At 42.3% G+C, this 23733-nt stretch overlaps 1 protein-coding gene across 3 annotated transcripts in view; it reads right to left on the bottom strand.

Annotated features, from left to right (window-relative positions):
* FHIT (fragile histidine triad diadenosine triphosphatase) overlaps positions 1–23733 on the bottom strand; it is a 1529906-nt gene that overhangs the window by 190175 nt on the left and 1315998 nt on the right. For all 3 annotated transcript variants that reach the window (XM_061396522.1, XM_061396521.1, XM_061396520.1), the window contains one exon: positions 22207–22275. In XM_061396522.1, coding sequence (XP_061252506.1) covers positions 22207–22275 — 69 coding nt within the window. The remainder of the gene's footprint in view (positions 1–22206; positions 22276–23733) is intronic.

The following is a 23733-nucleotide window of genomic DNA, read 5'->3' as shown; positions in this document are numbered from 1 at the left end:
AAAAATTGAGTATGGAACTTCGCTGATAGAAAAGACAAAAAATCCAATTCTTACAACTTATTTAAAGGCTGTTCAATATTTCAAGAAGATTTATGATAGGTAAGTTTCAAGATAATTGTTTTCTATACCTAGATTATATTCTATAATCCTCAGACATCAGAATTCAAGTCAATTCACGAACTCAAAAGTGCAAATATTAATGCTATGTGGAACAGTATGGCCTGCTTTTTGGACGCTACTGTGTGATTCTGAAACTGAATTTTTAATTAAACAGAAGGTGAAAGATCCAACCATCAGATGGTTGGTGGGTTCAACCATGGGCTCACTAACAGAACTCACCACCCCGCATCTAGGGAATATTTCCTTTTCAAAAGACCCCATTCTCTCTTCACATACTCTGACACTTGCTCTAAGAAAGAATAATTAAATGGTTGAACCTTCTTAAATGGAGAGAGGTGGATCTCGAGTGGACCCAGTGAGCCTTAAGGATGTGAACACAATTCCCTGTCTTGTGTATATACATGTATGTGTATGTGACTGTGTGCATACAACTTCTGGCACAAAATCAATCTTATTCGTTTACTAGACTTTGAGAACATTCTTCTCTCTACCTCAAGTTGGGTATTATTAACCTGAGACTTAAAAAAAATACTAATATTAAATGCAATTCTTTAAGGTATCTGTGTAAATATTTAAATTTTTTCTTAGCTAAGAACTCCCCAGTCTTCAGCAGCATTCTCAAAGGGGTCTGTACTCAAATGGATCGAGAACCATAGCCAGTGGGAGCCCTAAAAATCAAAGACACTGAAAATGTATTTAGTGACTGCATGAGACAAAGAGCCAAATTGACAGTGATTCTTGGGATTGGTTCCCAGAAGTCCCAATCACTCAGTGGTCGGGTTACAGCTATGTCTCAACTGCCCCCATGATTGTGTGTACATACTCATTTGCTTAGTCATGTCCAATTCTTTACGACCCCATGACGTGTAACCCCGTCAAGCTCCTCTGTCCATGAGATTTCCCAGGCAAGAATACTGGAGTGGCTTGCCATTCTCTTCTCCAGGGGATCTTCCCAACCCAGGGATCAAACTTGCATCTCTTTTATCTCCTGCATTGGCAGGTGGGTTCTTTCCCACTGAGCCACCTGGGAAGCCCCACTTGTTTGATTTTCCCTCCCTATTATTCTCATATCCAGTGAATTATTATCTTATTTCCAACCATAAAAATAACATTCCAAGGGCCTTAGAATCAATCTTAGAACAGTCTTTCCTCCTTTTGAAAGGCTATTGTTGTCACTTTGAAAACTGTAAATAGCATTCAAGATGATATTTAATTTTTCCTTTGTGCCAGCATATAGTGGAAATGTCTAAGTTTTGAAATAGTAGGGAGCTCACATTCCATCTGGTATGTTTTCATTTCATCTCTCCTTCTCAGTGAATTTTAAAAGTCAACTGCGGTGTCAATATCCTTTCCGCTATGCTAATGCGGCCTCCGTGTGGAAATCAAAGGGAAGGAGTCCTCAGGGCCAGTGGTTCTTTCTCAGTTGAACTAGTTAGTGTCATGGAATTGCAGAGTGTTAGAGCAGAAGGTATGCTTAGAGGTGACCTGGATGAGACGCATGCCTCTCAGTTTGACGACAGGGAAACTGAACCCAGACAAAGGGAGCTGACCAGGGTCTCATTAGCAGCGGTGCCAGGATGTGAGCCTCTACAGGCGGGAGGGAAGGTGGTCATTTTGCAACTGGACCTCTGTCACAGCGCACTGCCCTGCAGTACTCAGGGGTTCCTACTCTCTCCATACTCGCTGTCGCTCATTTCTTAGCCAGAGGAGGCAAGTTAGTATTTCAAAGCACTCACTGACGTGTCCTTTAGTTCTTGACTCTCTGCTGGCTGAGTGAAAGCATCTCTACTGGGTAACGGTAGTCTCCTGCCCTCACCAACTTGTATTCTAAGTGCAAAAGGCAGTGTGAGAGAGAAATAATTCACGCAGGACTAAGGAAGAGGGATTAGCTCTACCTGCCTGTGCCCAGACTTGAATAAAAAAAAAAACAACAACAACAACAGAAGTTTCAAACTGGAGCAGGATCAGAGTTAAGAGAGAGAAACCCAGAAAGAGAGAAAGCAAGTGTATGTACTAGGGCGACACACTCTACTCTTCCCCTTACCCCGAACTCCAGGCTGAATCCTGAGTTTTCCTGATACAATAAGTCCCCTATGTTCGAACGAGCTCTGAGAGCGTGTTCATAAAGTCCAATTTGTTCATAAATGCAAAAAAGTTAGCCTAGGTAGCCTACAAACACAGTTGGCTGTAATAGGTTTATAATAATTTTCAGCACAAATAATACATAAAAAACAAACACAGAAATAAAGAAGACACTTTTGATCTTACAGTACAGTACTCTGGAAAGTACAGCGGTACCAGCCACATCACTGCTGCGTTTACGCTTGCTTTTGGACATCCTGGGCTTGAATTAAAGATGCTATGCCACTGCGCTCTATGCAATGTGGTTGTCAAGTACACAAAGCACAAGCACCTGCAGAGGATGCATATATGTAACAATGTACAGCAGACACGTGAACTAACTAACGTGATCGGACATGTGAACACACGTTTTTGTCTTTGAAAGTTTGAAACTTGAAGGTTCATCGGTAGGGGACTCATTTATTGTACATTAGTTTTCTGTTTGTTACTGTAACTAATTTCCACCAATTTAGTGGCTTAAAACAGCACCAATGTAACATCTAATAGTTTTGGAGGCCAGAAGTCTGAAATGGGTCTTAACCAGTTAACATTAAGGTATCATCAGGTCTGTGTTCCTCTCTGGAAGTCTAGGGGAAAATCTGTTTTCTTGCCTTTCCCAGTTTCCAGGGACTTCCTGCATCCCTTGGCTCATGGCCTCTTCCATCTTCAAGGCCAGCAATGACCAGGAGCTTCTTTCTCATGGTATATCACTCCTGATACCAACTCTTCTGTCCTCTTCCACAGTTAAGCACTGTGTGGTTATACTAGGTCCACTGGATAATCCAGGGTGATCTTCCTATCTTCAGGTCAGCTGATGGAAGTTAACACAACCTGTTACCTTAACTCTTCTTTCTCATGTAACATGTTTACAGGCTTTGGAGATTAGGATGCAGACAACCTTGAGAGGCCAAGATTCTGCCTTCTGGGTGACTAAGTGGAAAATATCGTGAAGAAAGAAATTTTCTTCTGCCCTTCTAGGTTCTTTTGTCTGGTCTAAGAATTAAACTGACATGAGACAGATGAACAGGAAGATACTGAACAAGAGTTTACTAACGTATACTTGGGAGAGACCCCAGAAAACTGAGGAACTTACCATAATGGCCCAAATACCCACCTTCGATACCATCTTCAACTAAAAATAAAAGGGGATATTTGGGCTGATGATTTGGGATTTCAAAAGGGAGGAAGGCAATTCACAAGACCACGGGAAAGCAAGTGTTTGGTAAAGAGATGTTTTTTGGGGTCAGGGAGAGACTTCCCAGGCGACACTAGTGGTAAAGAACCCACTCGCCGATGCAGGTGGATGTAGAAGACGCAGGCTCAATCCTGGGATCTGGAGGACCTCCTGGAGGGGGGCACGGCGACCCACTCTGTTCTTGCCTAGAGAATCCCATGAACCGAGGGGCTTGGTGGGCTACAGTCCGCAGGGCTGCACAGAGTTGGACATGACTAAAGTGACTTAGCCAGAGACAACTGGACATGGAGAGTCCCTGATCTCTAGGCTCTGCCTCAAGATTCCCTCACCACACCTAGCCCATAACCTTGGCAGATATCTCCAATGATAGCTCTATTCTAGGAACTGATCCTTTACTAAATTCTCTGGGCATCTAAGAGGGAGATAAAAAGAAAGACATCCTGAGTCTTCTGTTGGTTAAAAATCATCAACCTAAATTAATCTTCATGCCAAAGAGAGAGGTTTCAGGAAGGCAAATTTTGCTCCCCCTACAAAATCTTCCCTTTGGATTTGGGGATCCAAGAGTAGAGTGGACTCGACTCTGCTCTCCCCATCTAGAACACTGACAGTAAACAGCTCTGTAAAGAAAGTGATGAAGGACTATGGTGACAGCATGAGTGGCTGCTGGGGATTCCTTGATCTCCTGAAGGCCTCAGGAAAGTTTGGAAGAACAGAACATTTCTTTGTGTGTGTGTGTGTATATGCTCATGAGAATAGTACTGAAAATCTGGCCAAGGGTACAAAGTAGGTGTCCTTCATGTGCTGAGACCAGAGGCCATATCAGGACCATGGACACCTCAGGGATGCAAAAGACCAATAATAGCCACCCTCAAAAGATGACTGTTCTCTTTATGGGTGTTGTCATGGACCAGGGATACACCCAAGGACCAGGAAAGGCAGATTACTTGGACACCAAATGCCAAAGAGCACATAATCCCTGTCCACCTCATGTGACAGAATGTTTACAACAGTTGGACCAGAACGCTGAATACAGAGATTATACACCAGAATGGGGCATAATTATAGGCTTGAGCTGACTGAGAAACCACTGAACCTGCATTGGAAAACCTGATTCTGGGATGATGAAATGGTTGCTGTCATAGCTCAGACGTAAACTAAGTTTGGGGAATAAAGAGCATTTCATTTTTGTAATCATGCTGGTGATTGTTAAATTAATGACTGTTACACTCAAAATAAAGAAAGCTGAGCATCAAAGAATTGATGCTTTTGAAATATGGTGTTGGAGAAGACTCTTGAGAGTCCTTTGGACTGCAAGGAGAGCCAATCAGTCCATTCTAAAGGAAATCAGTCCTGAATATTCATTGGAAGGACTGATGCTGAAGCTGAAACTCCAATTCTTTGGCCACCTGATGCAAAGAACTGACTCATCGGAAAAGACCCTGATGCTGGGAAAGATTGAAGGCACGGGGAGAAGGGGATGACAGAGGATGAGATGGTTGGATGGCATCACCGACTCGATGGACATTAGTTTGAGTAAGCTCCCTCCGGGAGTTGGTGATGGACAGGGAAGCCTGGCGTGCTGCAGTCCATGGGGTCGCAAAGAGTCAGACATAACTGAGTGACTGAATTGAACTGAACACTCAAATGACCCTCAGAAAGAGAAGAGATGACTCAGCAGTGGAGGGGAAATCCAAGACAAGATCAAATAGATGGGGAACATGAGACCACAGGACATCACAGCGGTATGAGAGCTTGTATTAAGGTATCCTTTCCCCTGCCTCTCAGAGCAGGAAGTCAGGGAAAATGTTATCCTGAAAAAAAACTTTTTTTTTTTTTTTTTTTTCAAAAAAGTCTCAGAGTGGAAGCCCCCGAAAGGCCATCCGTAAATTAAGTGGTAGGTCACAAACGACTATCCCCCGTGAGATCCTTTCCAAAACTAAAGTCTGTGTCTTTCTGTTCACCACTTGGTTGCTGCTCAGTGTTTTCCTTACATTACAGAATTATTACTCAGTTATTATATAAAGTTTGGGAAATGCCAAGGAGTATGAAGAAAGAACGGAGAAGGCAATGGCCCCACTCCAGTACTCTTGCCTGGAAAATTCCACAGACGGAGGAGCCTGGTAGGCTGCAGTCCATGGGGTCGCTAAGAGTCAGGCACGACTGAGCGACTTCACTGTCACTTTTCACTTTCATGCATTGGAGAAGGAAATGGCAACCCACTCCAGTGTTCTTGCCTGGAGAATCCCAGGGACAGGGGAGCCTGGTGGGCTGCCGTCTATGGGGTCGCACAGAGTCGGACACGACTGAAGCGACTTAGCAGCAGCAGCATAAAGAAAGAAAGAGGAGTGATCTACGATTCCATTTGCCAGCCATGACCGCTCGCAATTACTAGGTACATCTGCTTCTACTCTATTCTTGATTTACATGCCACTTTCCCCCCTCAATATTATATTCCAATCTTTTATATTTCAAAACACTCATTTGTATATATGAACATATACCAGTAAAGGAGACTCTTCTATTATTTGGCCTTTAAATTATTTCCCAGGTGAGGATTATTCAAATTAAATAGAGAAGTTATACAAGCTTTACGGACCCATGCCCCAAGGTAATATGGACACTATGACACAGAGAACAACATTTTTGAGCCCAGACAGGAGAAAATATAAATATCTATTATTCTCTTGGCAGGGTGTTACACATTTCCACAATATGAAGGTGCATGTGAACTGTTCCGTCTTAGGTTGGTCTATCTTAGAGAGCTAATGGAGCCCTCATTGGCCATTTAGCAAAGTAATTTCAAGTAGATTCCAGAAACCAGTACCAGGTCTAGAGCCAGTCTTTGTGATTTGATTCTGGAGTTACCAGCAAAGCCTTACTTCTAGTAAGCCTGACCTCAGCTTAAAAAATCTCATTCTTTTCCCATCAGGCTTAGCTAGTTTGAAAAATACTTTCTTATCTCAGGAAATGTAATACTTTGTACTGCTGTCCTCATTATGACGGCACAGACTCTTTTTGTGGTTTGTTTGTTTCCCCTCAGTTTTACTCAGCAACAATTGACATACATCATTGTAGAGAGGAGGTTTCAATAGATAGGAAGGTATTCCCCCCGGCCCCCACCTCCCCCCAGAAAAGAGGGAAGGGTGCAACTGATAAAAGAAAGCAATAGAGCTGAGGAATGGGAGGTCCGGGCTCTGAATTCAGAGGGCTGGGGCTTCAGCAGAACAAGTATCCCTTGAGAGCCTCTTCCATTAGACAGTGGGATTTACCGGGTATGAGGAGGTAGAAAGGACAGAAGTGAACACCTCTGGGCATTCTCAGAGGCAGCAGAGTAAACAAGAACTCAGACTCTGGAAAGAGAAAGCCTGACTATGAATCCCAGGTCTGTTTCTTATTCTTTCTATGACTTTGGAAGAATTACCAGGTCTTCACGTACCTCGGTGTTGTCATTACTTATCTGTTGGAGGCAAACGTGATTCCCTGCTCCGCCTGTATTTTACTGGATGCACTAATTCACCAGCATGCTCAGTCCTAATCACACCACATCCTCCCTCTCCACTGAACGGGGGGAACCAACCAAGGACACCTAACTTCTAACCCTGTAATTAAATGAACAAGTTTCATTCAGCCCTAGACCAGATCACCAATAGATGAAACCCCTTCAAGCTCCTTAAGCTCTTGATTCAGAGATGAGTTCTGAAAGAAGCCGCTATTCCAGGGCCACAAGGAAGGAAGGTAAACAGTAGACACATTATGTGGATGGGAAATGGTCTAAGAAGACAGGTCAGATTGCTCATCACATCATTTCAGGCTGCTAAAAACATTCAGCCTCCGATTTGACAACAGCCTGTTAGGGTGGGGATCCCCAACCCCCTAACCAGTCTGCAGCCTGTTAAGAACTGAGCTGCACAGCAGGAGGTGAGTGGCTGGCAAGCGAGCTCAGCTTCATCTGCCATTCCCCATCACTCTCATTACTGCCTGAACCATGGGAGGTGGAGGGCGGCTGTGTTAGGGAACTATTGATAGAAACCACCCACCTTGGCCAGGCCCACTTGCCTGAGGTGTCGAACAGCAGGAGATCCTGGTAAGGAACAGGGTGCTGCCACTGAAAGTAACTGGGAGAACTGAGGAGAGGCCAAAAGGAGGAGGAGGACATCAACTTTCCAGACTCCTTCTCACTGTCCGTCTTGGCTGAGAGATGCACGTGCCACCAGGAAGGACTCTGAGTGAGACTACGGGCCAAGCAAGACGATCGGCCAGACATAACCCAGAAATTAACTCCATTATCATAAAGCCCGAGACTGTGAGCCACGTGGCAGAGCAGTTCTCCTGGGCTCCCTTACCCTGCTGCTCTTCGCCCAAGTGCCCCTTCTCAATGAAGTCTCTTGCTTTGTCAGCACATGTGTCTCCTCGGACAATTCATTTTGGAAAGTTAGACAAGAGCCCATACTTGGGCCCTGGAAGGGGTTCCCCTTCCTGCAACAAACTGGTATGGTCAAAACTACTGGAGAAGCCAGCTCAAAGTTCATACATGAATTTGACCCAAACATGCAAATTTCTCTTTAATACCTGAAGAGTTTTCTAAGAAGAACTAAAATTCTTTGAAAGGAAAAAGAAGATGCTGGATCAAGGCTTCATTTCAGTGTAAAGGGAATATTCTATGAGTTCCTTAGTTACTGCTAATGTAAGAAGGATTCACAACAGGTACTGGGGCAGCTGGCCTAGAAGACATTTATGGTCCATTGAGAGTTGTAAGCAAGGACTGTTTCTTTTTGAGGGGGGTGAAAAAAGGCAACAATTTCCTTTTAAATATTTTAGTGTGCTACCATGACATGAATACATTATAAGGCATGCAAAAGTATTCAAGAGGTTCAGCGTGCAAAACCAACTCAGAAAGGACGGCCTTGGAAAGTGTAGAAGCTTGGCTAGAGTGTGTTAATGACTTCTTCGTGTCAAACAAAAAGGCAAACAAACAAAAAAACTATAATAAAGTTTCTAAATGGGTGCTAGGGGCTTATATACTAAAAGCAGAGAAAATGTCTAATTCTGGAAAATGCCAATTGCTCACATTTTAAATCTTGCATACTTGATTAGCAGTCATGTGTCAAGACCTCTGGGGTTGAGTGCAAAGCTAGGATGTGAGGTGTATGTGTGTGTGTATGTATATGCAAATGTCTCTAAAGTTGAAAACAGTTCTGGAAATTGTTCGAAGTTTAGCACTGGAAGGTAGAGCCTCTAGGAAAAACACTTATTTCATTATCCTCGAGTTTTCCATGAAAGGGAAGTTAATATTTGCCTCAGACCAAAGGCTTTGTAGTCAAACAAATTTTAGTATAAACAAGTTTTCCACAAGCTGGCTAAAAGGTAAGGCAAACACCCTCTGTGAGACTTAGCTTCCGTATAATGGTATTAATGATACTTATCCAGTGAGGTTTATAAAGATTAAAGTAATATATGCATATCACCCAGCATAGATTCCAATCCACTGTGGACTCTCATTAAATAACAATACTAATTCTATTATTATTTTTCATTAGTCTTCTCCCTAGGAACAAAGATGAAAAACTAGAATCATTTATTATTGTTAATCTGTTGTCTATCCATTAGCCCAAATCTATTAGATTTTTTTCTCCCCATTTCAATATGAGGAACATGAAAAACATTGAGATTTAAATAGCAATTCACTATTAAAGAACTTGTAACAAATTACTGTATTGATCCAATGCATAGAATCTAGACCTATGCATGTATAGGAGCCTTTTCGAGATTTTTCATTAGAAAGAAAATTAGGCATCTTTCAACTTGCTCTTTTAAGTTGGGGGTGGGGTCATAAAAATCTCTATAAAGCACTGCTTGCCACAAATCTAAAGCAAGTTGAAAGACAGAATGAAACCCTAAGTCAGAATTTCTTCTTCTTGGAAAGGAGTCCCTCACTGTGTTTGAATGTCTGGATAGTGTGAGCTGCATACTTGGGGCAGCTTAAAAATTTAATGTACTCACAGATTACTGAGCTGCTGTGTCTGTGAAGGCTTCTCACCCACAGGCATGCATGATAAAAGTCATAAGCAATGACACTGAACCTGTATGATCTCCCCTTAGTGGATTCTTTGGATTTCAAAAGTCTCTGGGGTCTCCAGCGAAGGTGGTCTCTGTCCCATGAGACTCCTCATCGCTCCCAGCAGCTTCTTAGAATGCTTCCGACATGCCCTCAGGGTGATGATGATGATAACATCAATAATTACAACAATTATCAAAGCTAATATTTACTGAGCATTAACTGTCCACCAGGCATTGTTTTAGGGCTTTACATGTAATAACACTTAATTATCACAGCAGCCTCATCACACTCCCCATCTTATAGATGAGGGAATTGAGATATAGGAAAAGTTGGGCAACTTGTACAAGAACACAGAGTTGAGAATGAACCCCAGGGGATCTGGAGTCAGAGCCCCAGTCTCAACCCCTAGATGATGATACTGACTCAAAAAGCCATTCAATGTGTTTCTTTTCAAAAGTGGAACAGGAAAGTTCAGCCATCTGAATAATGTTTAACTGGGCCACCCTTAGAAAAGTGATGACCTTCAGAAACAGTGGTTAAATGGTCCTCCAAAATTCATGGATTATTCTTGGAGCATCCCTTATGATATTATCAGCAGAAAGATAAAAAAATAATAATAAATAAACTTTGTGTAGCAGGATCCATTTGGTTATCTTTGAGGTCCTTTCAACCTTTAAAACTTCAACAAAGTCTTGATCAAGGATGATGGAACCTAACCCAATTGTTACATGACATAATTCCTATGTTATCATTTTCAAGACCAGGGAAAAGAAATGACTGTCCTCTGGATGTGGAGGACAAGGGTGAACAAATTGAGAGGTTTTATATCAAACCACACCTTATGAAAACTAATGAGGCTAACTGGATTGAATAAATTGTGGAACTGCACCACCCAGTCTGGGAGACACTAACCACATGGAGCCAGTCTGAGTTGAGCTGTGCTGGAAAAGCTAAAAACACTGGATTTCAAGAACTTAAACAAAAAAGAGGTGCAACTATCTCACTAACAATGGCTTATATTAGTTACATATTGAATGATAATATTTGTGCTATACTGGGTTAAAAATTATATCATTACAGTTAATTTCACCTATTTCTTTTCTCTTGTTTTAATGTGAGAGCTGGACCATAAAGAAGGCCGAGAGCCAAAGAACTGATGCTTCTGAACTGTGGTGCTGGAGTAGACTCTTGAGAGTCCCTTGGACAGCAAGGAGATCAAAACAGTCAATCCTGAAGGAAATCAACCCTGAATATTCACTAGAAGGACTGATGCTGAAGCTGAAGCTCCAATGCTTTGGCCACCTGGTACAAAGAGCCAACTCACTGGAAAAGACCCTGATGCTGGAAAAGATTGAGGGCAGGAGAAGAGGGTGGCAGAGGATGAGATGGTTGGATGGCATCACCGACTCAATGGACATGAAATTGAGCAAACCCGTGAGTTAGTGAAGGACAGAGAGGCCTGGCCAGCTGTAGTCCATGGAGTCACATAGAGTTAAACACAACTTAGCAACTGAACAACAGCAAATGTGGCTACTAATCATTTTTAATTGTGTACGTAACTCATAGTCTATCTATATGGGGCAGTCTTGCTTTAGAATGCAACGTGCAAATTTCAGACTGGGGGCACTGAAGATAGATGTAACCCGATAGTAACAAAAGCACACATTGTGGTCACCCAAGCTGCAATTACAAATGCCAGGCTATGTTTCCAGGGTTCTATGTGCCATTCTCTGAAGCTGGCAACTCAGAGGCCTATTGTTCATCTCTGCTCGTGTACAAGACACGATAGTTTTAAAGACTGAGCCCTGCTCCAAGCTAAGGGGTAATGGGATTTATTTATAAAGGTTATTTGAATAAGTTCATCTTTCTTCGTTTAATGAATGACAGATGAGAACTGAAAAACAGCAAAGGCCTTTTCAAATGCTTTGGGGCTTTAAAATGGTGCTTTTATCTTCCTTTCCACCCTAATTCTTGCTTATTTCGCTTTTCTTCTTTAAAAGAGAGATCAAGCGAAATATTTAGGGGCTTTCCTCTTTGAGGCCGTTGTAATTTATATTGATAGAAATGTGTCAGCGTTTAATCCATATCTTTCTTCTTCTTGCTGTATTTATCCATTTCTGCTCAGCACTTATTCCTCCTATAATTTTTTTCCTATCCCCATTCCCCACACTCTCAACTCTCCAAGTAAAATGGATTTGAAAAAATTTCTTATGGGTGACGTTTATTTTTAAAAAATATTAAAAAAAAACTTCTTTATTAAAAATATTTATTTATATATTTATTTGGCTGTCCCAAGTCTTGGTTGTGGCATGTGGCAACCAGTTCCCTGATCAGGGACTGAAACCAGATTCCCTGCATTGGGAGTAAGGAACCCCAGTGTTGGTTCAGCCCTTGAACCAACAGGGAGTCCCCTTATGGGAGATCTTGATAGTTGGCTTCAGTGGGCCATGAGCTCCAAAGTTATCAAAACTTTTTCAGACACTCCTCGTAAGAGACTGTTCATTGATTGCTATGCTAAGAATTATGATTACAAACCTAATTAAGACTACAAAAAACACAAAGATGTCTCAGTCTTCAAGTCTTGATATTAATTGAGGTTTGACACAATTAACAGTAACTAAGAACAGAATTGTGAGAAAAAGACAGACAGAAAGATACCCTGGCAACAAGACTTCTTACAGCAGATATCGTCCACCTTAACTAGCAAGTACCTTATATGTTTCTGCTGGAATGTGTCTGTTTGTAGAGAGCATTCCCAGTGGAGGGCACACACAAAGCCTTATTTAGGAAATAAGGAGGGAGGGTGCGTAGGACAGTTTGACACCGTGGTTTTACTTGGTACTAGGGAAAGACTAACATGTAACTCATTTTCTCTTGCTTATTTCTCACTAACATGTAGCTGAGCATATTCAACTGAGAGAGAAGAGCAGCTTTGGGAAAACCCCAGGGTAGCAGTCCTTTGGAAACTGACTCTAGGAAAAACCATAGAGGTGGCATCGTTTGCCTTTCAGCTCATCCTGCAGACCCTTGTCCTCTCATCGTCAGCTACTCTTCTGCCTTCTTCCTTCTTTTTCCCCTCTGAAGTGACCAGTGATGCCATGATTTGCTCTGGAGGCCCCCAGCCCACCATCATACCCTTCCATGCTTCTCAACATTCCACATGTGTAGACTCCACCAAATGTGAATAATCTGAATTACATCCTCCCTGAATTCTTACCTCTACTAGGAAAAATAGGTGGAAATAATTTTTAACCAGATAAAGTCTACTCTGCTAACTGTGTTTATCTAATCCAAAGGACATATAGATTGAACTCAGTAATAATCTGATACAGGTAAGCGTAAGCCAGATGTCTACCAAGATCTTTTATCATTAAAATAGCTTTCGAAAGACCCCTCGGAGATCCACTCAGTGAGAATTTGAGATCATTCAATTACCACTATTATGTATTTATTTGCTGGTTATGTCATACCCAGCTTCTTTGAGTTAAAAGTTCTCATGAGCTGAAGAGGAAGCAAAGGCGTATCCTTAACAAGTGGTGCTGGGAAAACTGGTCAACGACTTGTAAATAAATGAAACTAGAACAGTTTCTAACACCATACACAAAAATAAACTCAAAATGGATTAAAGATCTAAACATAAGGCCAGAAACTATAAAACTCCTAGAGGAAAACAGGCAAAACACTCCCTGACATACATCACAGAAGGTCCTCTATGACCCACCTTCCAGAATATTGGAAATAAAAGCAAAAATAAACAAATGGGACCTAATTAAAAGTAAAAGCTTTTGCACAACAAAGGAAACTATAAGCAAGGTGAAAAGACAGCCTTCAGAATGGGAGAAAATAATAGCAAATGAAGCAACTGACAAAGAATTAATCTCAAAAATATACAAGCAACTCCTGCAGCTCAATTCCAGAAAAATAGATGACCCAATCAAAAAATGGGCCAAAGAACTAAACAGACATTTCTCCACAGAAGACATACAGATGGCTAACAAACACATGAAAAGATGCTCAACATCACTCATTATTCAGTTCAGTTCAGTCGCTCAGTTGTGTCCGACTCTTTGTGACCCCATGAATCGCAGCACGCCAGGCCTCCCTGTCCATCACCAACTCCCAGAGTTTACTCAAACTCATGTCCATCGAGTCGGTGATGCCATCCAGCCATCTCATCCTCTGTCATCCCCTTCTCCTCCTGCCCCCAATCCTTCCCAGCATTAGGGTCTTTTCCAATGAGTCAACTCTTCACATGAGGTGGCCGAAGTACTGGAGTTTCAGCTTTAGCATCAGTCCTTCCAATGAACACCCAGGACTGATCTCCTTTAGAATGGACTGGTTGGATCTCTTTGCTGTCCCAGGGACTCTCAGGAATCTTCTCCAACACCACAGTTCAAAAGCATCAATTCTTGGTGTTCAGCTTTCTTCACAGTCCAATTCTCACATCCATACATGACCACTGGAAAAACCATAGCCTTGACTAGATGGACCTTTGTTGGCAAAGTAATGTCTCTGCTTTTCAATATGCTATCTAGGTTGATCATAACTTTTCTTCCAAGGAGTAAGCATCTTTTAATTTCATGGCTGCAGTCACCATCTGCAGTGATTTTGGAGCCCAGAAAAATAAAGTCTGACACTGTTTCCACTGTTTCCCCATCTATTTCCCATGAAGTGATGGGACCAGATGCCATGATTTTTGTTTTCTGAATGTTGAGCTTTAGGCCAACTTTTTCACTCTCCTCTTCACTTTCATCAAGAGACTCTTTAGTTCCTCTTTACTTTCTGCCATAAGGGTGGTGTCATCTGCATATCTGAGGTTATTGATATTTCTCCCATTGATCTTGATTCCAGCTTGTGCTTCTTCCAGCCCAGCGTTTCTCATGATGTACTCTGCATATAAGTTAAATAAGCAGGGTGACAATATACAGCCTTGACGTACTCCTTTTCCTATTGGGAACCAGTCTGTTGTTCCATGTCCAGTTCTAACTGTTGCTTCCTGACCTGTATATAGGTTTTTCAAGAGGCAGGTCAAATGGTCTGGTATTCCCATCTCTTTCAGAATTTTCCACAGTTTATTGTGATCCACACAGTCAAAGGCTTTGGCACAGTCAATAAAGCAGAAACAGATGTTTTTCTGGAACTCTCTTGCTTTTTTGATGATCCAGCGAATGTTGGCAATTTGATCTCTGGTTCCTCTGCCTTTTCCAAAACCAGCTTGAACATCTGGAAATTCATGGTTCACATATTGCTGAAGCCTGGCTTGGAGAATTTTGAGCATTATTTTACTAGCACGTGAGATGAGTGCAATTGTGTGGTAGTTTGAGCATTCTTTAGCATTGCCTTTCTTTGGGACTGGCACTCATTACTGGAGAAATGCAAATCAAAACCACAATGAGGTACCATTTCACACCAGTCAGAATGGCTGCTATCCAGAAGTTTACAAGTAATAAACGCTGGAGAGGGTGTGGAGAAAAGGGAACCATTTTACACTGTTGGTGGGAATGCAAACTAGTACAGCCACTATGGAGAACAGTGTGGAGATTCCTTAAAAAACTGCAAATAGAACTGCCATATGACTCAGCAATCCCACTGCTGGGCATACACACGGAGGAAATCAGAATTGAAAGAGACATATGTACCTCAACGTTAATCACAGCACTGTTTATAATAGCCAGGACATGGAAGCGACCTAGATTTCCATCAGCAGATGAATGGATAAGAGAGCTGTGGTACATATACACAATGGAGTATTACTCAGCCATTAAAAAGAATATATGTGAATCAGTTCTAATTAGGTGGATGAAACTGGAGCCTATTATACAGAGTGAAGTAAGCCAGAGAGAAAAACACCAATACAGTATACTAACGCATATATATGGAATTTAGAAAGATGGTAATGATAACCCTGTCTGCAAGACAGCAAAAGAGACACAGATGTATATAGAACAGTCTTTTGGACTCTGTGGGAGAGGGGGAGGGTGGGATGATTTGGGAGAATGGCATTGAAACATGTATATTATCATATGTGAAACGAATAGCCAGTCCAGGTTCGATGCATGATACAGGGTGCTCGGGGCTGGTGCACTCAGATGACCCAGAGGGATGGGATTGGGAGGGAGGTGGGAGAGGGTTTCAGGATGGGGAACACATGTATACCCATGGCGGATTCATGTCAATGTATGACAGAACCAATACAATATTGTAAAGTAATTAGCCTCTAAAAAAATAAATTAATTAAAAAAAAAAAAAACCAAGAGGTAACAAAGTTTTCAAGCTGAAATTCTCCAACACCGCAAAATGCATGAGGAGGACATCATTGAACCCAGAGGAAAAAAGCTAATTAACTGTCTCAATGAAACATTCCTTCCCTTTTGGAGAGTCAACTGGGGACCCATGGACTTTGAGCCCATTGTCAAATGGTGTGTGAAAGAGATCCAAGTTCAACAATAAATATTATCAGCAATATAATAGTTTTCTGCAGCTCTCAGGGCCAAATGACCTGCATTTTAGCAAATTGATTTTGTTCATGCATTGTGTTTAGCCAAGCAATTGTTTCCCATGATATGCTTGAACCCACAGTTGCTCTGTCTATGAAATTCATGGTTGAGTTTTTCCAATTGCTGATTGCTAGTCACATTGGCTTTAATAATAGTCACTTGCTTAGTCAGTAATGGGTTTTATACACAGTGCACAATCACAACCATTCAATGTCACCCATAAACATTTAATGAATTGTCCAATACAGTTATGAGAGTTGCTTATTTGGGACACAGCTAGGGCAAGCCTTACTGGGTTAATGAGATGATGTAGCATGGCATTAAGCAAGGGGTGTTTCCATTCCCCACAGTAGCTGTACATGATCTCTTATCCAAGGACACATTTATGTCATTATCATAATCTTCATCAACTTGTCAAGATAATGGAGGGTCCACTGACTTCAGAGAAAGTCTCATGTATTTCATGGAAATTTAAATAACCAGAAAGGGTCTAGGAGCACCATATAAATAAGATCTGCATGGAGAACTGCAAAGACAGGGCTTTACGAGAGGTCTGGCCTTGGAAAGGATGGAGCTTGAACTGTTTTGAGGCAGACAAGACAGACTAATCTTCTGAAATAAGGAGTATAAATTACTGAGCAAAATTCATAAGGGAAAACTCAGGACAGAGAGCTGGAGGAAGAGCAGATGAAGATAAACTCAGAAACGATAATCAAGGTTGGAAAGAAAGGAGGAGAAACTTTGGTGCTTTTTGTCAGCAAATCCCACATATGTGTTTGTTACAGACAAGCAAGTTTGGGTTTGAGAGGGGGTTTCTTATCAGCTTTGACATTGCTTAGCAATCAGACAAGTTTATAACGACTTCACCAAGCCCTTCTGATGTGCCGCAATCTGTAGCCCTGTGTACACTGATTTCTGGTCAACAGACTTCATTCCATCAATGCTCCATTACATTAACCTCAGATGGCTGATAATGCCATGTCAGAATCTCAACTAATGTAGCTATGAATTCATAAATCGACCTTCTGAAAAGCAAGATGTTCTCTTCTTTTAAATTATGTAAGGACTAGTAGGGAATTTCAAGTTTCTCTATTTCAACGCCCTGTTCTTTCAGGTATTCACTCATTTAACAAGTATTTATTTACCTGTTCTGTATCAGATTAGGTCCCTGTTCTCATGGCTTGATAGCACAGTTGGGGAAGTGGGCAGTGGATAACACACTAAGTTATTTTGAGTGTGATGTTATGAAGAAATAAGCATGGAAATACAATAGTCTTACCACAGAGGGGAGAGGGCATTAGCTATCTTAGATGAGGTGCAGGAGGATCAGTAAAAAGGACTCTTGGAGGAAGTTATATTTGTACTTGGATTTGGTAGAAGATATGGGAGCCGCATGAAGGAGAAGAGAAAACGGAAGAAGTCACAGGTGAGGAAAACAATCTATACAAAGAACAAGAATTTGACAAAAGCAAGTGGGGAGAGAGAATGAGACTGAGAGGAACTGGGGATGTGGGCAGACCCTCTGTTGACGTGAAAGGACTCGCCCAGGGCATTGTAAACAAGGGAGCAAGGAGGTGAAGCAGGTGTTACAGGTAAGTGGCATGCAGACTGGATGGAGGATACTGGGGACTAGTGATATTTGAAGCGTGAGCCATGACATAGAGATTGCAAACTCAAATGCCTTCAAGGGCCAAGCAGGTGAAAACAAGTGGGGCGAGTCAGGTAAGAGGCCAACAGTGGTTGTGACCCAGAGAGTGAGTGACATGCCTAATAGCATCCGGGCTCATTAAAAATGTGTTGCAGGCAAAATAGAGCCTGTCATTAAAAAACTCTTCACAAGCAAAATAAAACACACATGAGGAGGCAAACAAAGCCTGTGGAACATCAAAGGCAATGCAGAGCCAGAGGAAAACCAGGAAGGAGGCTGGGAAGAAGATTAATCATTCAAGTAATCGTATGCAAGTCAAGGAAGAGTTATTGCTTATATTTCCATGAACTGAACAAGAAAGACTATTTTTTATTAGGAAGCAACCCAAATGCTGGAATACTAACAACAAAAACCCTAACCCTAACTTTATTTGTTACAGAACTTATGTAACCTAAAGATGGAATAGCCAGATAGGTAAAAACAGGAGTCACAGAACCATGTGGCCCATCAAGAACTGGATTGACAAGTCCTCCGGAAGAAACACAGCCATCCTCTCCATGCTTGCATAGGTCCAGTGATGGGAAGCTCACCCCCTCGCAAGGCACTCTAAGCGTTTAGAAGTTTCTATCAATTTGACCTGCTCTTCTGTGGAACTGGTGACTGCCTCCTGGACGCCTAAGAGTTCCAGATCTGCTCTCTGGAACCATTTAAAACAGCTTCAATACCTTTCCTACCTGCCAGCCCTTCAGGTATTTAGAAATGGTAACCTGTTATTGCCTTCCCTCTACGAACCACACATGTTCTTCAGACAACACATCTTCACCTTCAGTGACTCCCCAGGTAACTGTTTCCGGGCTCGGTCATCCCCATCACCTTTCTGTGAACCTTCTCCGATTTGTCACCATCCTTCTGCAAATAGCGCCTGGGGAGAACACAGCATTCCTAGCCCATTTGTAATGCAGAGCTTCTGCAGGCATCAGCTTCTATTTCTGCAGCAGTGGGGATACAATTACGCCTTACGGAGCTCTGTCTCCTGCTGTCCCCACTCCACTCCCGGCCCTCCCAGGCAGCCTGTTTGCTGTGTTTCATGGAGAGATGCATAATCTGGAGCCAGTGCTCCCACCAGGATAAAGAATGCTGCCCCTCATCGCTCCATCACTCCTGATTAAGATCACTCGGTCTAATGTCCGTTACGCCTTGTACCAATAACGCCTGTGTAATGCCTCATGTTTCTCATGCTGCTTTCTAGACATTATCTTATTATGTGCTCAAACTGGAGATGTATTTTTGCACAAAGAGGAAGATGAATCTCAGAATGAGTGATTTAAAACAGAGGGAAACTTGGATATCTGACCCCTGAAAAAAGTGCTCAGTGGGGGCATCCAATAACCTGGCTTCAAATCCAGGTTCTCCATTGACCCACTGTGGCTGTTTTTGTTTTTTTGAAAAACAAAACAAAACTAATAGCATTAATAAGAAGAGAAACAGTTACTTACTAATAAATGCTTAGTATGCACCAGTCTCTGCAGTAAGCTTTTCATGCAGTCCTCAACCTTTTCAGCATCAGGGATCAATTTCATGGAAGGCCATTTTTCCACAGACCATGGGTAGAGGGGATGGTTTCCGCATGATTCAAGCATGTTCCATTTGTCGTGCACTTTATTTCTAATCTAATGTTGCTTCTGATCTGACAGGAGGTACAGGTTTACAGTCTGGAGGCTGAGGACCCCCGCAGTCACGTCATATATTACATGCAACAACATTTTGAAGAGTATGTTTTATATATACCTGCATTTTAAAGGCAAGGGGATTAAGTGACTTGTCCAATGTCACACAAGCAGTAGGTGGCACTGGAATTGGAACCTAACTCTGGCTGTCTCCAAAGTTCAATCTCTTCAAGTTTCTTAGCAGTTTCCCTTACTGGGTACTTATAACTCACCAAGTAATGGGAGGAAAAAAAAAAAAAAAACTCTTTTAGCAATTACCTCTCCTGAGAAGCTTCTCCTAATAGGTAGGAGGTAGGGACACATGTTGTGGGGCTGGAGAACCCGGGAGAGGGTGCGCACGAGAGCAAAAGCGTGAGAGGGGAGAGAAAGGCCACGTGCCAACCTTGACCTTGGGCTCCGTGTCTCCACCAGGGCTGAAAGGTAGCCCTGCAGCTTTTGTCACAAGCACATTTGGAATACAAAGAAGATTTCAAGGTGACAGTTCAGTCTAAGAAAACAGTGTTTTCAAGTACTTTTAATACCACTTTAGCAGTATTCACTTGTATATAAATCATGTGCTAATGTATTCATTAAAATAGCCTGTACTTGGCAACATTTTATTAACCTCAGTTTATGCTAATAAGATCAGTACTTGGATTTTTTCAAAATGCATCTCTTTTATAATTACTCCATAATTCTAATTTTCTTCCAACTCAAACTAAGCCCTTGCTAACCCCCAAAATACATTCCACATCCAATGAAAATGAGTTCAGTTTAAAATACTATAGGACATAGCTTTGAGAAAGTATACATTTGGGGAAAGCACATTCCCAAGCCTAGCCATGCATCAGAATCTCCTGGGGACTTTCTTATGCACACACAATTACTGACTCTTATGTGGCTCTGTAATATACTGGTTCAGTATTTCTGGGAATAGGACCTCTTGAGAACTGAGATTTGCAGCAAATGGTCTACAGAGCAGCACTTAGGAACCAGTGATTAGACTGTGTCTACCCTACGCAGGTAGACTGCAGCCCTTGGAAAGTACAGGATACCTAAGACAGTGAGAGATGCCCCAGACATGCTCACTTGTCACCTCAGAGAATTCAGTGACTCCCAGATAAATGATTTATAAGTCCCATTACTAACTGTTGACCTCTTGATCTTAATTTTCAGGGTTTGGGTAGCCATTTTAATACTTAGTTACTACAAAGAAACCTTATAAATACAAATATATTTTTAAAAGATGCATAAAAATCCCTATAAATTAAAAAAAAAAGTTTCTGACTGCTGGAAACCAGGTGGGAATCATAACAGAGGTCGAGTACCATGACAAACAATTAAAATTATAAAATGTGTTTGAAACATTATTCTCAAAGGGATAGAACAGGAGTGTCAAATAAATGGCTCCTCTCTCATATTTGATACCCATGGCAGACGCATCCAGAACAGCCTCAGAACCCTTCCCAACTAAGCACCCCAGGCCCCCACTACCATCTGATCAGCTCTTACATGTGGGGAACATATGTGCCCTTTCCTAGCTAGAAGAAATAGTCACACTGAAATCATTTCTTTTTTCTTCACACCAACACATCTATTACAGACTGCACAGTTCACGTAGCAGACAGACACGCCCAGGTTCTCATGTAGGTGTGGTCCTAGGAGCAGATCTCCTGGCTCTTGCTGTTCATCTCTACACTGGGGCCACACTTATATCTTTGAAGGGAAGTAATAAGTTAACTGCTCAGTGCTTATGACACAGGGGTCACCCTCTTATTGTTGGGTGAAACACTGACTGAGGCCACCTGCCCTGGCCAGGAAGACACGTGAATGAGTCACTTGCATGGGTTACCTTACAGCAGGAGGTCCTGGTTAGGGACTCGGAACTAACAAACCACCATAAACCCGAAGAAATCAGGAAAGGTCCAAAGGAGAGAGGAGATGCCAGTCCATATGTCTTACCAACCTTCCAGAGTCCTCCTGGCTGGAATCCATCTTGGCTGAGCCATGCGTGGGCCACCCAGAAGGGTTAGGGTTAGGGTTAGGGTTAGGGGTTAGGGTTAGGGGTTGGGGTTAGGGTGAGGGTTAGGGTTAGGGTGAGGGTGAGGGTAAGGGACTCGGAAGGGACTCGTGAGTCAGAATGATTGGCCAGAGACAACCCGGAAACTAATCCCATCACCATAAAAGCTGAGGCTGCGAGTCACATGGCAGAGCAGTCCTCCTGGGTTCCCTTACCCTCCTGCTCTCCAACTAGGCGCCTCTTCCCAGTAAAGGGTCTTGCTTTTTAGCCTGTGTGTTTCCTTGGACAATTCACTTCTGCTTGTGAGACAAGAGCACACTCTCAGGCCCTGGAAGGGGTCACCCTTCCTGCAACATTATCGTTCAAATCAACCTAGTTTCTGCTGGCCACAATTCAAAGTTCCACTCTGAATAAATGCTATTAGGAAAGACAAACTGGATTTCAAAGTGGTTTTAAAACTAAATGTAGTATTCAACTAAAAAAAAGTCATACATCAATCTGCTTGGTTTCCATTGGTGGCACTCTAAATTACCTCCTATGGAACCTCTGCGCTGTATCTCCACACAAATGTTCAGTGCCCTGGTAAATGACAGGGCAGAAATCACAAGGACACCTGGCTTCTGCCAGATTTCATTTGAAAAAGAAAATCATTGTGATTCATTTGCCTTCAGTTTCTGCAGTGGCCATTCTTGGCTTCTTGGCCTCTACGGCCCCTTTCCAAGTCTTACTGGGTAGAATATCACTGAAGACCACACCTCCAGTGTTCCTGATTCATCAGATTGATTTCATTACTCTGATGGCACCAGTGATCAAACAGTAAGATCAGAGAGAGCAGACCTACCGCATCATAGATGCTGTCATTCCTGTGAAAGTCTCCAGCCTTCCTTGGAAGAATGTGGACGTGAACATGCTGAAAAATAAAAGAAAGAATAAAATGTGATTATTTCCTCATATATTTCGAGACTTGACAGCGATGCTCTCGTGAAGTCCAATTACTCCACATGGGTTCCTGCTGGATTATTTTTCAGAGGAAGATGATTATCATCTCCAGTAATCATATCTGAAATCTGCAGAGAGGAGAGAGGCAAAAAAACAAGACAGGACAATGTGGTGGCATATACGAGAGTTTGAGTGAAATGCCAGTGTTTTAGGGGCTCTGTGGAATTATTCATAGTTGTCAGTCTTGGTTGTATTTAGCCAGTGCTTTGAAATGACAGCACGTCTTCAAAGGTGACCATGGCGACTCTGAAACTGAGAAATGAGAACTGGCTAACAGAGAACTGCATAAGCAAAGAGCAGATGAGCGAGAGTAGAAAGGACTATGAACCAAATTACAGAGCCAGGACTTCAAATAATAATCATATAATAGTAACGTAAATAGTTCTCACTTATTAGGTGTTGAATTACTGTAAGAAAGCACTGTGCTTGGCTTTTGTCTCATTTAATGATCTAAATAACCCCCTACAAAGTTCTACTTTGATCACCATTTTACAGATGAGAGCATCTATACTCAGAGAGGTCAAGGGCCCACCGGAAGTGGTAGGGTCAGCGCAGGAAGCCCACCAATCTGGCTCTTACTCCCACATTCTTCATCAGTACGTTAACACTGATTCTGTGAAGTTAATCTTTTAAACAGCCCATTTCTCTAGTATACTAAAGCACCCAGGTAATATACTTAGCAATGCTATTATGCAGAGATCATGAATCAAAGCACACTGCATATCTAATTCAATATATCCTTCAAGGCTAACTTGCCATTTGAAAGTTTTATTTTCCAAATAGCCTCTACTGTACTTCAACTGAAGTTAAACCTCATGCCTGCCCTTGAGCTATGTCCCCTCCTTTATTACAAACCAAGGGGAGGAATGCAAAAAGGAAAAGCCTAAATGTGGAGAAGCAGACAAAGAATCAGACCCAGTCTCTGATCATACCCACCCCTTCTTGATTACAGCGATCAGGCTCCAAGCCTCCCAACAGCCTCTGGAGACTGTGAGATTAAGCGTCCCTGTGGCTTTGCTGCAGGAGGAGGAGAAAATGATACGCTGTTAAAGCAGAGGCAGGGAGCAAGACCGTCCAAGGTGAATGAAGCAGAGAGGAGCTTCACAACAGCCTCTGAGCACATGGTCCCCAAAGAATCACATGTTTTTCCCAGAATATTCTCCAGTTAATGAGAAAGCCATTTACGGATTCCTTAGCTCCTGGGACGAGCACATGCCTACGTCACAAAGACAAGGTGAGCAGTGGGAGACAGGGAGAAGAAACAACGGGGGGAGCCTATCACTGACTATCCACGGAGCCAAACTCTTAGAAAGATCCAGTGCTGGATAAGCCCACACTGAAACTGACTGACGCACACGGGCTAGTTGAC

The sequence above is a fragment of the Bos javanicus genome, chromosome 22, assembly GCF_032452875.1.
Source record: "Bos javanicus breed banteng chromosome 22, ARS-OSU_banteng_1.0, whole genome shotgun sequence".
NCBI lineage: Eukaryota > Metazoa > Chordata > Mammalia > Artiodactyla > Bovidae > Bos > Bos javanicus.
Note: the sequence above shows the minus strand (reverse complement) of the source record. Positions and strands in the feature narration are given on the sequence as shown.